The sequence below is a fragment of the Diadema antillarum genome, unplaced genomic scaffold, assembly GCF_040938485.1.
Source record: "Diadema antillarum isolate AM-2024a unplaced genomic scaffold, OU_Dant_1.0 seq00000163_RagTag, whole genome shotgun sequence".
Classification (NCBI taxonomy): domain Eukaryota; kingdom Metazoa; phylum Echinodermata; class Echinoidea; order Diadematoida; family Diadematidae; genus Diadema; species Diadema antillarum.
This window is the reverse complement of record NW_027271234.1, coordinates 539592-555719: the sequence shown is the minus strand read 5'-3', so window position 1 is coordinate 555719 and position 16128 is coordinate 539592. Positions and strand designations below refer to the sequence as shown.

Here is a 16128-nt window from a genome sequence, read left to right as displayed (position 1 = left end):
GGTGCAAATATTGACCCCTGCTGTGACACCAAGGAGGACTGGAATTGGTTTGTGGTCAGCCAAGCTGCTGGCTAATCCTTATCTAATCTGTCCAAAGAATTCAAAAAAAAAAAATAAAAAAAATGAGGGATTAAAACAGTAAAGATGCTGGGAGAGAAATTGAGAGGAGCAGAAAATGATGGCAAGTTATTTGGAAAGCAAGCATAAAGCTAATACTTGTGTGTTGTTGTTGTTTTTTCTTGCAAGAGACTTGTGATAAGTCTAGCAGCCATTATTAAAGTTACTTTCGTGGGCAGGTACAGTAAGACTAATTGGGTACATGTTATATTAAAGTGTGTCAACGGAAGCTACTGTCTTCAGTTTATTTGGGGCATAATGTATTTGTCAAACTTGATGATTATATTCTCTTTTCTGAAGGAACATAAAAATTGGTACATATTTTGATGGCTTGTGTTGCAACTAGTTTGTACACCATACTGTACTGGCAGTTGTTCCAAGATTACGATATACAATCGGCAAGTGATTGCTCGTAGAGGTTTATACGCGTAAGTAGCTTGTAACAAGAAAGAAACCAGAATGTTCACATAGTCCCCTCTTGATTTGAAAGTGAACATGCTTTCATTATGCATAATAAATAGGATTTTTTTAAGGGATGTTTCCTATTTTGATGCTAATGAAAGCAACACAGCCTTGTGACACGATAGACTTAATATCATTGAGAAATTCGTCGGGTGCCTATGCATTGGCCGTTAACGCAATACAAATTGTATTGCGTTAGCGGCCAATGCACGGGCACCCGACGAATTGATTGTGACATCATGAAGGTTTCATTATTGCAAGCTGTTGTGTGATGTGCTACCTCTTGCAAATACTCTGGGTGTTTTATGACCAATTTCTGAGCAGTATTCCGACACCTCGTCAGACATGCTTTCTTTCATAGACAAAAATCATCATTACACTTCTTGTTGAAGTGGAATTTCCTGAGCCAAGAAATGTATTGTCAATAGTCTTCAAATATCACAAATGAAAATGCAAACTAGTAAATGTCAGTAATCATTGGATCATTGGACACCAAGTAACGTATTGTCAATAGTATGCAAATATTATTACAAGTGAAAATGCAAACTAATCAGGCAAAACATGTTTGTAGTGCTTTTTAACATTTGAAACACTATCACTTCAACAGATTACTGCCAGCTTGGATGTATCTGTTCATGTTTACTTTAATTCTGATAATATTTTGATACACAATCTGACTCCAGTGTGATTGTGCGATTTTGCATAAACATTGTGCCACATCTTGACTGCATGTAAAGAATAGCCATAGTCATAGCCACTATCACTCATACCTCATCCTTGAATTAGTACAACGTTCCCTCTCTCCTGGTTTGATGTTGAGTAATATCGTCCTCATCCATGTGCTTCAGGTATATTTAAGTGACAGTATGAATGCTGGGGAAAAAGAGTTTTGATCTTTCTATCTTTTTATGCTTTGTGATCAGTCACAAAATCACATTTTATATACAATGTAAAGAGCAAATGAATGAATCCCTGTGGGCCAGCTGACTTTAACACTGCCATGATAATGCATAGCTTTCTGCATTCACCTTGTGTTTCAAGGCTTACAGTGAGATTGTAACAGTTTCTTGATCATCCTTCATTGAATCTGCTGCTTTGAATTCAATATGGCCAAAGCACAGAGAAGCCAGCAGGCTGCTAGTGTATTGTGTATACAGGGAAATTCTGCCAGAACAAGCTCACTGATAACGAAGTATCTCTTTCAATGAGGTGAATTCAGCAATCCAGGGCCCAATTTCATAAAAGATGCTAGGATAGCAACTCTTGCTGGAATGGAAACTTCCCATAGCAAAGTACCAGTTAAAATGAGGCAAAATTGCCAGTCTGGGTGATTTCATAGCAGAATTCCCATAGGCAGGCTTCCTAACAGTGCAGAGTGTGTAAAGTGTCTTCCACTTCAGATTTTGTACATTATTTTTTTTTTCATTTTCTATTGTCCATTGTGTTTATGATGTATGCGTATACTGCATTTTAGAGGGTACGTTGTGCAATTATTGTGGAACTGTATAAACTTCAGGTGTGATAGTTACTTTTTGCTTGTATTTCATTCAACCCTATAACTGAAGTGCCTCCACTTTTAGGGTACAGGTTTGAAAGAAAATTGTGGATGTTCAAAAAAAAAAACCATGCAAAAACACACAAAATGTGAATCTTCAGGAGAAAAAAAAATGTGCCACATTGGCTCAGGAAATTAGGAGTGGAAATAAAAAAGTGACAGTACTAGATAGTAAACTAAAGCACAAAGAGGACAAGATAGGTTTAAATTTCCTCCTGTACATTGTATGCTATTTCATCTTGTTAACATTATTTGTCAGAGTGGCAGTAAGCAGGATCAGTAAGTAGCATTTCTGCTCACCGTCATACTGGGGTGTAGTCATTGTTGTGTGTGATCAGTCTGGCTCTGTCCCACATATTGGAGGTAATAATTATGTAAGTTTTGGTGTGTCGCTTCTTGTGCATGTCACAGAATGTGATTATTAAACTTGTTTTCTTTCAAAGAGCATATGGGGGAAAGTTGGTGAAGGGGGCCTTTTTGACAGCCCTTGTGAGAGAAATTGGGGGACAATGCCTAGCTCTTGCAGTTCAGCGTACATATGTGTATGTAAACCTGTATTAGCCAGAATCATACCACACTCTTAAAAGATTATTATCAGAGTGATAGTGTATTGATGATTTGTGTTATCAGTTATCTGGAAGTAATTGGTGCTCAAGATGATTTTTGGGCAAGAATTTGACAATATGAAGACTTCCAGTATGATTTGTCCACTGATGAAATAAAAACAACACTTTCAAATACTATACAGGATTTGAACTCAAGTGCATGAATTGTACTATGTGAGATGTTGATGGATGCTGTCTGTGCATAAAAATGAGTGGGGAAATGGGTTTTGTTGTTGTTGAATTCAGCAGTGATGATAATGTATATTTCATAAATCCAGACAAGTATCAGAAATCAGCTTTCTCACAAAGCCTTAAGAGGACTGAAAATCAAATGACAAACCACCTTCCTATGAAACACCCCCCCCAAAAAAATAGTAATAATAAAATAAAACAAACACACACACACACACACACACACACACACCCCAAAAAGTGATGAAAAGTAATTCCTTTGAATCCACAGAATGCTCAACATATCAGATCACATATATACATGTACATTTATTGTACATGTATATTACTCTTGAGGGCATCAACAGCTGCCAAACCAATGTACAGTATTAATGATCCAGGATATGATCATGACTGGATAAATACAGTTATGAGTGTAATACTGGTGTGGTGATATGGATATGTGTGTGTCTGTCTGTCTGTCTGTTTGATGCATGTCTGTCTGTGTATATGTATGACCAAATGCTCTGTAATATTTTGTTCTTTTCATTAAAGATTAGCACCGTCAGCAGTCATATTAAAAGCTGAAGTCACATGGCCAATATCAATTGCTGACTTCTGACAACCACCTGTCGCATACTGTGTGTGTGTGTGTGTGTGTGTGTGTGTGTGTGTTTATTGTTTGTTTTAAGTGTGTGTATGTGTGTGTTGGGGGGGGGGGGGGCATGGGGTAACCTAAGGAGGTATTTTACATTGATATGCAGTGAGTTAGGTCAAGGGTCAGTGCTCCTTCTCCCTCCCTCCCCCTTCTTCCAGGATGGGAAGGTTCTCAGGCAGAACTCTCAAGAGTCTTGGGGATTTCTTTTTTCTTTATCAATTTGTTTTGTTTTGTTTTGTTTTGTTTTCAAATCTGTGAGTGGGGGACACCCGTGCAATAATGCAACCTCTGTAGTGAGTGTAGGAACAAAAAATAATTAAGCATAAAATTGCATAATATAGTTGTATTAGTTACCTGAGGCAGATGAATCATTGAACAATTGTAATACAGATGAGAAGGATGTGCGACTTACCCTTACGTGACACCAGGATTCTGTGAGCAAACTTCCTTTTAATCTATCACACTAAAAACATAAATCTGCGTTGAGAGCGCAGAGAAAATAATTCGCCGAACCCGGTGGGGAAAATCCCTCAGTACTACTGGCCCTGTCTGACCGTAGAGGGCTGTAACTGTCGAAATGGCGACCCGAATCGCTTTGTTGAACGCCAAGAGAAAGTAAGTAAAATTTCCTTTTTTATCATTTCATTTTGTTACAATATGTATGATTTATGATCTATGCTCACATACCATTATTGTGAGTGAATTTGAAATGGAAGATTGACCATAGGGTTCTAGAGGTGTGATACATTGTTGTGGAGACAGAACTGCCCGGGCGGGCGGGCTCGAACCCTTCATGAAGGGGATGAAGTCGCCGGCGCGTGGGGCGCGATCTCGCTTGGCAGGCGACTTCGGGGGGAAGTGATTGCGTAGGTATCGTGATCACACGATGCCATGTGGTTTGGAAAGGGACTTTCTTGGGTGTAGAAATACAGAAGATGTTACCGTTTCACCCCGGTTGAGACGATTTCCCTCTTCTGGTGTTATTTTCAGCAGAGCTGAGAACTGAGTCAGTGAATGATTGTCTGCCCATTTGCCAGAAATTTGTGTGTGAAATTTCTGTTATTATTTATATCATTTTACTCATCATCATGATCTTGGTCTGTTTGAATTGGTAGATGGATAGAAATAAAGTAAAAGTTAGACAAGACGAGGAGGTAACAGGCGTGTAGACCACAGTCCTAGAAACCTGCTCACGAGGGGGGCTCCTGCTCATAAGGATCCCTCCTCCTCATTTAAATTAGGTTGGGGCCGGGCCGCGGCCGGGTGCTCATGAGGCCCTCTGTTCACCTACACATGTATCATCCATCTCACATCTGACAATAGATTGTCGCAAGTTTGCACTTAAATTTTTGTTACACACACGTGCTCACTCTCCATGATGAAAATATGAAACAAAAAATCTGTCTACACTTTTTTGACAAAAAATCAATTTATGATCAACAGATGTGCCATGGCCCATCGAAACACGGGTGCCAACAGGTTCGCTCATCTCAGTGCAGCGAGCTGCAGCACCTATTGCCCTGATGATACAACTCAAAATGTGACCCGCGACAACGGTTTCAGGCAAAAGTCGCAAGAGCGAATTCCCTCCTAGGCGGGGTACAAAGATTTTGACCATTATTTTTGTCGATTTAGGTTTTTTGCAGAAATCGAATCTTTGATATGTTTTCTACATCTACACTAAATTTCATAGCATAAGACTAAGTTTTTCCTATCGAAAATGGAATTTTAAGCACCCTATGTTGGATCGCACATGTCAGTTTCGAGCTTCTTTCGAACGCCGCGCCAATATCCCCAGTGTTGCTACGGCGCAGGGTCTCGCATGCGATTGGCTGGTGCGTCGCATACATTTACATAATTTGGCTTTCGGAGACACCAGTTGCAGCGTTTGGGGAATGCTTTGTCCACATGTGCACGGTTACATGCTCCATTGTTCTTGTGAAAGTGGTATATGTGTACGCTCGCTCCGTTCAATAGTGCGTGCTCTTCGGTTTGACTTTCTATCCAAACTATTCTACCGCAATATTCGACAACGGAAGTGAAACAAAAATCATGTAGCATGACATAATCACGTGAAAAGAAAACTAAATTAATATTCTCAAATTTGTCTACTTGTACATGTAGTAAAAATTACGACAGCAGACTGACTCAATGGAAGATAGATGAGAGGAAAGGAGCGGTCACATGTGACCAATTATATTCCAATACTACACGTCAAGATCGCACCAAACGAGTCGTGTTTGTTCGTTTGTTTGTTTTAATTTAATAAGCACCACCGAACAAAGCAACATGATTATGTATGTCTTGTAAAAGCAAAACAAACAGAAAGCGTGACCCTTGCCAGCACTAGCAATTTTCTGCCTAAAAAAAGGGTCGCCAATGATAACGTAAAAGACAAATCAACCACAGTGAAAACGCGATTTGTAAATGTGTAGATTCGCACCGCTCCTGTTCCATGCACACGGTCATGGCGTGTGGATGCCATTGCGTAATGCGTGCACCATACACATGTACATGTACACCATACGTGCAATTATCGTATTCGCCATCTTGAAAGACGTACTGGTAAACAAACCCGAGCGAAAAGCATTGTTTTTTGGCTCCACATGCTGAGCTCCGAGGAAGGTGCCCGGGAAGTTTGACTCTCTCAGTGAGCCAATCAGAAGGCAATGTGGTTGCTAGAGGCGGAGCTTAACATCGATTGGCACGATCGTACGGATGGGTGATTCTCCCCTCACATCCCCGCTCGGACATTGTCTTTGAGAAAGAGGTGAATCTTCAAAGCCTGTTTTCTCGCAATTTTGTCAGGCTAACAACTTAAAAAGTGCATTTTATTTCTCTTTCTATGCCCACTTATGGTGCAGAAGAATACAAGTGTTTTATATCAATCCAAAGCTTAGGAAATGGGCAATGTGATTCAGTGAAAAAATGAATTTTCAAAATTCCCGACTTTTGCCTGAAACCGTTGTCGCCGGTCACAAATATTCGGTGCTTTTTTTCTGCAGCTCTCGCCTACCCACGTTCAAATCGGCCCTATCAAAGTGAAGTCTATAATTTTACAAATTTTGATAAAGAGAAAAATAAAATCAGAGCTAACCTTTGTGCATTATTGTCTATTCCAAATTACAATGATGTACTATTCCACACCGAAAGAGTAGTTGGGTACCGGGTACTCAAATTTATTAGCAAACAAATCACTGTGTAAGTATTTTGGATTAAATTTCTTCTTGAATTCTGCTGTCCACCAGCCTGTGGGTGCCTTTCGTGCAAGTGTTCCGCTGCAGACAGCACGCAAGTCATGCAAGCTGTGGGATTTTCAGAGAAAGCTTGCACATGCACAAAAGGATCAGGCTTTCTGTACATAGCATTCTATTGCATGGCTTGTGCACTGTCTACATTGGATGCCACAGGAGGCATTCAGGAAAGGCGCCCAAAGGCTGTTGGACAGCGGAATTCACAAAATGCAATGAGAAAATAGTATGGTATTGGAAGAAAAACACAATAACCCGGAGTGCAGACTAGAGATCATGGCCAATCAAAAGATATTGTTCTTACAATACCAAAGTTTAAGAATTATTTTATATTTGTGCTCTATGAGTGCATAAATATGTTTTCCTGGGTTTGTGGTGCATGCACAATACAAATAAGAATAAACCCACCACTCCACTTTAGGATGGAAAGAAGGAAATCAACATCTCTTCAGAGAATTCCTGATTGAAGGAATTTTGACTCAACGAGGAAACATTGCCTGTTTGGTCTACTGTATGGTAGAGCTCTTAGAACAAGGTAAAGACATGACCTGAACACTGAAATTTCCATTTTATTTCTTCCATTTCGATTAAAGGTGCGTAGACCCGGTAGTTGTGGAGGACTGCTGGATGATAGTGCCAATCACCGTTTGCATTGATAAGAAGATTGCCGCAGTTGAGCTGTCATCAAGAGTATAGCGCGTAGGTGCTGCTAGGTAACGTTGCCTTCGTTGTCTACTGCGCATCATGCAGTCTATAGTGATGCCAGCGTGCGTGCTTCCTAGTTTGACATCACAGAAGAAGTTTGCTAAAGCTCTCATCATTAGCCAAATCAAGAGCCAAACTGTGATCGGACCACTGACTACAGTGGATCAGACTCCTTCGGACTCATAAAAAAAGGGTAGAAGCATAAACACTAAAGAGGAGTTGATAGCATAGGTCTCTCAAATAGGAAACTTGCACTGTCTGCCTGCGCACGCATTCAACTAAGCCGCTGGGTCCATGTGCCTGTAAGCGTATCCGGGCAATTACCCCGAGAGGGCAATTACCCCCCGGCTAAATACTGGTTAGTGGTAAGCTTAGAGTAACGATTAGGGTTAGGGTTAGGGTTAGGGTTAGGAGTTTGAGTTAGGGATAGGATTAGGTTCAGGATTAGGATTAGGATTAGGGCCAGGGGAAGGGTGCGGGGTAATTGCCCAGGGGGTAATTGCCCTAGACCCGCCTGTAAGGTATTCATCTTCCCTTAATTGCAGTTAAGATGTAAACTTACACAGCCGTTCTTTTGTCATTAATTCTCATGATTGCATAGTCAGACTGTGCAGAGTAAATTTGCTACTCAAATTGCCAGTTAAATGTTTCCCACCGTCTTGCTCTTGAATTGCAGTCAAAACAAGGAGAATGTGCGATGCCAGAAGTGCCTTGAGATGGGGCACTGGACCTACGAATGCACGGGCAAGAGGAAGTACGTCCATCGGCCGTCCAGAATATCCACACTCAACAAGAAGCTGAAGCAGAGGCAGCGGGAAGAGAAGGAAGGAGCACAGTAAGTTTGTGGTGGAATACAGTGGTTTCATCTTAGAGAAATGGTGGTTGGGAATTAATTACTCTTTAACCCATTAAGGATGGGCTGATTTTGCTACACCACGCATTTCCTATAGACACTTCCCTGAGTGTACTCAGGACTCATCCTCAATGGGTTAATAGCTTATCTTGTTAAATTCTTTATACAGTGGGAACTTGATATACGTGTAAATACATCTGATATAGCAAAATACTATATAACAAACTAATTTCTCTGGTCCCAGTGAATTTGTTTTTGTTTTTCATTGTTTATTGACTGCTGATAATCCAAAAAAAAATCTGTTATAAAGAACAAATTGTCTTGGTCCCAGGGATCTCGTATACTGACTTTCTACTGTACTATACCATGGTCTAAATGCAAATTGTGTTGTCTCAAGCACCAAGCAAAGGACCTTCATTTGCTAGCTGGCCATACCAGCGATTTATATACAATTGTAGGAAACATGTTTGCATAGGTAGCATGAATTGGCTTATCTAAATTTTAAGTTTCAGATGCATCAAAATTGGACGTTATATGAAACTTGAAAAAAAAAATGTTCAGTTGAAATATCATGTGTTGGCAGGTATTATTCTGGTATAGTCCTGGACTAGTATTGATTGAGAGAAGCTATATACTGTAAAACGAGGAATGTTTGCATGCATTTTAATTTCGCAAATTTCACGAGAGCCAAGATTTGCGAAATTAAAATACATGTGAAAGTTAATGTCTACACTATACAGATTGAATGTTAGAGGCAACTCGCGAAAATTTCATGCCGTGAAAAAGGCCATCAACGCCAATTTGCAAAATTTCATGCCTCGAAAATATTGTGTTTTACGGTAGCCTGTCATAAGCCATACTTGTAAATTTTCATTGGTAAGTAAAGCAATGCCTTCCTGATTTCTCCTTATACACAGAGCCGGAAAGCCATCGAATGGTGAAAGCAATTCAGACGACGACAGTGAATCATCCTCAGGGACCATCGACTCTGATTCCTCGTCGACGATCACCAGCTCCGAAGAGTCGAGTGACAGCGAGTCGGAGGGAAGCTCGGACAGCGATTCGGAGTCGGGATCGTCGGGAACCAGCGACTCCGACTCTGACAGCAACAGCAGTGTTGACAGCGCGCCACGGAAAAAACGCAAACGCTGATGATGGAATAATCCTTTTAATAGAGACATCTAATGTGATGTTTGGAAAAAAAAAATAAAGTACTGTGAAGGCATCTATGAGTTTAGGGAATCTGAGTTGATGTTATTTATTGCTGTCAGGCTGCAGGAAGAGTGGAAAGATGCTTGGTGTCATTCAGGATTACGAAACTTTGGAGACATTGGTATGACATTTGCAGCCGGCACGTAAGAGTGTCACAAGAGCCATCATGAAACTCTGATGGAATTGCTACATGGTGCAATACATCTCGTCACAATTGATTTGCAATCCAATCTTCAGGGCATCGCACATGTTTTGTCACACCATCTCAGCCAGCTGAGATTGGTGATGGAAAATCTATCACTATGCCAACGTAGAGTACAGTATAAGACATGTTGTTTGGGTCAGCAAAGCGAGTGAAAATCTACTGTCATATATATTGGTATTTTGTTGATAACAAATACCTGTGAAAGGTTATGTATATGATGTTTTCACATTATCCATGCAGATACAATTGTAGCTCAACTGTAATACAGGGTTGATGTTGGAAGAATGATTACAAAGATATGGCTACAGATAAAAATACAATGGTAGCAACCGTGAAGTGCATACCAGGCTCGCTGAATGTGTCTCTCCTTTGAATCACTTACTGGAAAATTTGATATTTTCACGCAAGTAATTTCTCACGCTCGGCCAGGTAAAATGAATTTCACATATTTTTAATTCCGCACAATTGGGACATTTTCCACTGGAACATATGGCATGCAAAAATATTTGTGTGCTTTTATTTTCACGCTAGTTTCTAGTTGCGTGAAATGCGCGAAAATTTTCACACCGCGAAAATGTACACTTTTGCAGTACAGGAAATACCAGTGGGTGCATGTAGGTCCATACCAAATGGCTGCCTTTCAGATCGTTGGACACTTGAGTTGCACATTGTGAAATGTTAACTGTATTAAAGTTCACTTGATTCAGTCATTTTGATTGTCTTTTAGTAGATTGTTATGTATGTGTGCATATTGTTAGACATTTGGCTTATGGTACATGTATTTACTTGCCAAAAGATTTGAAAGAAAAATGTGTTTTGGGGTGAATTTCTCTTGTCTCAATAGGGATTTACCCACAGCCTAGGTAAATAATGAAACACAAATGTATGAGCACTTGGCACGAGAAAATGTTTTGGAGTATTGCAGAGATGTATGTGCTTTGATGCCTTGTATGGGATTACAATGTACGTATTTAATGCAAGTGAAGGTTTCTTAGTAAGAATGAATAAGGAATGCGTTGTCATTTTAGATTGTTGCATTTGATGTATTATTTTCATGCTCACGATTACATGAGGCATAATGCAGCTTTGCGTTGTTTCAGTAAATGAAATATTCCATTTGTTTGTTTCATAGTACATTAGAGTCAATTAGCACTGTTACAAACTTCATCAGTACATTGAAGGGATTTACATACAATGTACCAAGTGTGATATATTGTGCTTTACTCATATTGAGAAGTGCACATTTGAAGAGACCTTGCAAAGATATCTTGAAAGATATCCAGTTTGAGATGTGTTTCATATAATTTTTTGGCGCTTTGCAAGCTGAAGGTTCTCTGTTTTCCCCACAGCATAAAGCTTACAGAGTAATATCAGCTTTCATCTGCTTGCAGGCATCACAAGGTATAAAAGTATATGAGAAGAAAGATTGCTGCTCCACTGAGGGAGGGGTTTATCAGTTATAGATTAGGGTCACTTTCTGACCACTGGACATAGCATATTTCAGAACGTAACAAACTTGTGCTCACTATTTGTAAATTGCACACAATCACTAGCAGCAGTAAACTGTGGCCAACTGCATTGCTCAGTACGAGTACCAGAAATCTCTTTATTGCGGTTGTGTACCTATGATGGATGGATGGAGAAAAACTGTTGCATTACAGTTGTAGCATTGTGGGTTCTCTTTCAATCAGCATAACATTTCGGTCTCCAGCGGGAATATGTCTCTGGTGTAGTTTGAAAGTGGTGAATTTGTTTTGTGGAAAAGTATTAAAATAATCTTCTGTATTAAGTTGAATTGTACATGTAGACATCACCCACTGTTTCTACTCAATCAACCTGTGTGATACACCTGCTCAATTTCTTTAATATCAGTCTACATTAGTGTGCAAAAGACCAAAGCGATGAGTTTGTGAGATTTGATGGATTAAAAAATGTCTGGGAAGTCCATCGTCACCATGAGGACTTACATTACTGCAAACGCAGGAATTTTTGCAGGACAACAATTTTCGTATATTTCCCGCTACTTCTGGCTAGCGCAGATTCTAAAACCCGCAAAAATATCTTCACAATTTTCTCTGCACATTCTGAATGGACCGACAATTGCACAGCCCGAATTCAACAACTTGCGAATATGTTTTCGAGCTGCTAAGCACAAAAAATTAATCACTCAAAAATATTGATAACAGTTATAATTTGTAGCACTGCGAGGGTTAGTAACATGTCACCACTACTCACTGTAATAGCTGATGTCAGGTGCATTTAGAAGTGGAAGGAAGGAAAGACTCCCCTGGCTTTGGATACACTTCTGGAGTCTGGTTCCGATACAGAGTGCAGTAGGGACTAGACAGGATGTCGACATGGTGGTCAAGTGTTTTCATTTGTCTGAGGACACTTTGTATCAAAGTCAGAAAGTGTCTGAATATTGTGAAGTAAACAAGGGCATGACATCAGCAGTTCCTCAGTTTGAATGAGAACTAAATATAAGTCACAAACAAGATATTTTATTTTAAGCTATTTGCTGTTTACTGTTGAAAAATAGACATTTTAGTGTGCATGAAATTTTCACAAATTTCATAAGTAGCCAAGATTTGCACAATTAAAATGAACACAAAAGTTCTTGCGTACACTATTTTGAATACCTGTGGTAATTCACGAAAATTTCATGCTACAATATTCTGGTTTTATACTACACTTTGTACTTAGTCGTAAGCAGACTTTTGCCCTCAGCAAACAGTGTGAAGAAGAGAGAAAAAAAAATGCCTTACCTTTGATTTGCCGACTTACCCTCTTTTGATTAAATTATTTTTTGATTGCTACATCTTTTTAGCTTCCTTGGCAGATTCATAAAGTGCTATTTATTCATTGATTTTAGTTCTTGGATAATTATTACAAGGAATTTGTTAGGCATAAAAACCTTAGTCTCCTGTGTGTAGTATAGCGTTTCCCCATGATGCAACTATTCATGTTATAGGCACCTTAAATTTCACAAGCATGATATCTGTTCATGTGTTGAACAGCAGAAATAACCATTTTGGTCTGAAAAGTGAAAATAACTATAAAAGTAAACACTTTTGAATGTATAGTTCTCTCAACAAAATCACAAATTGTTTCAGGCTCTCCTGTCACTTTTTAAACATATTTTGATGTAAGAGGAGAAAATAAAACAACTGATCTTTAGAATTCAACAGACTGAGACTTAACGGAAGTCAAAACAGTGTACTCTTCTTGACTGTGACATGTGTTGATGTAAACGTAGTCCCTGCCTGCTCATGTCGTCCATACATGTTGTGTAATTTGGTCTAGCATCAACCTGTCCAAATTAGTGTACAAATAGTTACTATTTTTATTCTGACAATCTCATCGAAGAAGAGAACCAATGTATTATATATACCTAATGTGGCAAAGGCTGTCTATTCATTTCATAGTACATGTGTATTGTATTAGGTATAGATTCCCCTGTATAACCTGCTGCACACATGCATGTAGACACCGAACACCTGAAGGACAGCTTACCATTTGTAATGATCACTACTGCAGTCAGATGCCTCACTCACTCATCTGCTTGAATCCACCACTGCACGATCAATCCCGTGCAATTGGTACATGGCACCTGAGATTAAGGTGCTATCAGCGTGTCCTGGTATAACAGGCGTGTCCGAAATCACTCACTTTTGGATTAAACAACAATGGAGGGTAGACGGGTATCGAAATCAACTGGATGTTCACCTCCATTACTGGTACTTTCAATGCACCATTTTTTGAAGAGTATATGAATAAGACACATGCTTTGCACTCTGCATCTTGATAAGAGGCAGGAGTCCCCCCCCCCCCCCCCCCCCCACACACACACACATTGATGGACATTCATTGGTGTATTTGTCACCACCACATATTTAGTACATAGAATTTTGTTAGTAAAGAACACTTGATGGAACAAACTCTCATTGTAGAGAAGTAAGTATTTCTTGCCCTGAAAGGTTTTCTTTGTACATGTATTTATGTGTTTCTAACCCTGGTACTGTATAACATTATGCCAACGTAACAAGTAATGTTTATACTGGTCCTACAGAGTTATATTTTGAGAGTCCACCATTTTCTCCAGTACTAGCAAACATTCAGATTTCATCTACGCTGTAGCAGTTGCCCCGTTTCCTAAAAAGTCGATATGATAGCAACTCTTGCTGGAATTGCAAATGTCATGGTAACAAGATCTAGCTCCCTGATTACCGCTGTTGCTATGGGAAAGTGCCATTCCAGCAAGAGTTGCTATCCTAACATCTTTTATGAAATGGGGCCCTGGAAAGACTCACTCATCTCCAAGTTACCACATCCGTAAAAGCAGCCAGATCCATTTTCTTAAAGATTGCATTACTGTGATTTTGATGACAATAGCATCATTAAGTGCGTGGTACAACTGTACATGTATATGCCTTTCCTTATGACATTATAGGTGGACATTTAAATGAGTTGAAATCGCTGTGGAAGAGGAACATGTTCAGTGGACTTTCAAGTACGGTATGTATTTATAATTAGGAGTAGTAGCTGTGCTGTTGAGATTTTTTTGTGTGATTAGTAACCCTTAAAGATTTTTAAAAAAAATGTCTATGAAAAGGGAGGGATTTTAAATGTGCCATGAATTATTGCTTCTTTTCACTTTACGCAAATTTTGTCACTATACACAGGTATACATTATTCTTCCCCACCTTGTTACCAATCAATCCCAAATCTGGGAAATTTTTGTACCTGATATCTATGCCATTACCCATGCAGTTGTTGCACATCCATAAATTCCTGCCCTTCTTTCTCAAGTCTGGGCAGTTTTTATGGAGGTATGGCAAAGTTATCAAATAAAATTTGGCAAATATGCCATCAAATACTATGTTTCCCACGCTGTCCATGTTGTTCAACACTTGTCCAGAAATTCCATGTCATCTGCATGATTATACCGTACATAACTCTGAATGGAATTGGGTCTTGTCACTTCCTTTAGTAGGCACTTCTTCAAGGGCAAAACAAACATGTGAAATACATTTACTATTCATAAATAACACTTTATTTGGTCTCAAACATAGACATGTAGGTCTATGCATGACACATACATTTGCTGTGATATAATACATAACTTTACAGCTCTTCGATACTTTTCACATATTTGCTAAAAATGAGAAACTGAAATGGTAATCTATTATAGAGTATCGACTATCCTGAAAGACGTTCCATAAAAGAGCTCACATATAAAAATATATTGTTACCTTCCAGACACGAGTATAATTTGAATGGACGGAATATATATTAGGAAATGCATTCAAGTTATTCAAATCAATTTACCTTCAGAATTACACACGGTGACATTTGGACGGATGTCTCACACAATTTGCACACACAGTGCAGTTTATGGACAATTCAGTGTGAACACTTTGCTTCACATATGATCATTAATGGCCATGTGATATATATAGCTTGCAATGTGAATATGTATTACATGGTCTCCTGGTCATGGGATGAAAACAGTGATCATGTTTTGTTACATATTCTTGTTTTAAAAGCGATGTAATTTTGTAAAGACTCCCTTGTCTCTCATACATGTAAGTAAAAGATCAAAGATAAAGATATTGTCATGGCAACTCAATGTACATATTACAAACCCAGTAGCCTCACATGGGGCAACTAAAACTCACTGTTAGCCCAGTAATGTGGGTGAGCTCTTGCCTGGCCCTGGCCCACACTGCTCATACGGGTTAAGTGGGGGAAATATATTTTGTAATACCTCGAAACCTATGGGCCATTATCAAGTCAAATGAGAATTCAAACAGACACACTCTGTGAATGTAGTATTGAGTTCCAATGGTGATTCTGAGGTCATTCTTATCTTCATGCATACTTGTGAGTATGGGTAACAAATCTGTGATTGACACTTCATTGATACTTTTACAGCTTTTAAAATCTGCTTAGGGCAAAGCTCAATGGCCAAAGAAAACCAGAACTTCTGCACCCACTTCGACTTCAAATTTCCCAATTTACATTTGATGTCAAATCTCACTGTAAAACTGTCTTTCTTTCTGCTATAGGTCCTGAAATTTGACAAGAAACATAGGACACAATTCCTCACCACACTCTACGGGAGGAATATAAAGGACAGACAATAGATTACACCACCTATAGAACAACTGGTTTAATGCCAGACAGCATCTTGACTGCATATTCTTTCCACAGCTTATCGTATACACTCTAATTATTCCATGTAACTTCAGTCACCCGATGATTGCTGCCAGAGTCTAACATCACAGCTATATTTCCATAACAGCCTATGGCATACAATGGATTAGAGTTTGTT

General features: G+C 39.2%; 1 protein-coding gene across 2 annotated transcripts; it reads left to right on the top strand.

Moving 5' to 3' along the window:
- Positions 1–4137: 4137 nt before the first annotated feature.
- LOC139728093 (uncharacterized) lies at positions 4138–10773 on the top strand. 2 transcript variants are annotated; one of them, XM_071639056.1, is made up of 3 exons: positions 4138–4183; positions 8201–8359; positions 9295–10773. In XM_071639056.1, the coding sequence occupies exons 1-3, from the start codon at positions 4146–4148 to the stop codon at positions 9527–9529; spliced, it is 432 nt and encodes a 143-aa protein (XP_071495157.1). In that variant the 5' UTR covers positions 4138–4145; the 3' UTR covers positions 9530–10773. The 2 variants fall into 2 exon arrangements, with proteins under 2 accessions (XP_071495157.1, XP_071495158.1); XM_071639057.1 differs by lacking the exon at positions 4138–4183 and adding an exon at positions 7488–7532.
- Positions 10774–16128: the final 5355 nt, after the last annotated feature.

Bases quoted from the DNA above. Each gene is read 5' to 3' on its own strand.
- LOC139728093 (XM_071639056.1), top strand. From the start codon at position 4,146: ATGGCGACCCGAATCGCTTTGTTGAACGCCAAGAGAAA. The intron at 4,184-8,200 runs GTAAGTAAAATT...CTTGAATTGCAG, and splicing joins TTGTTGAACGCCAAGAGAAA to TCAAAACAAGGAGAATGTGC. The intron at 8,360-9,294 runs GTAAGTTTGTGG...CCTTATACACAG, and splicing joins GAAGAGAAGGAAGGAGCACA to AGCCGGAAAGCCATCGAATG.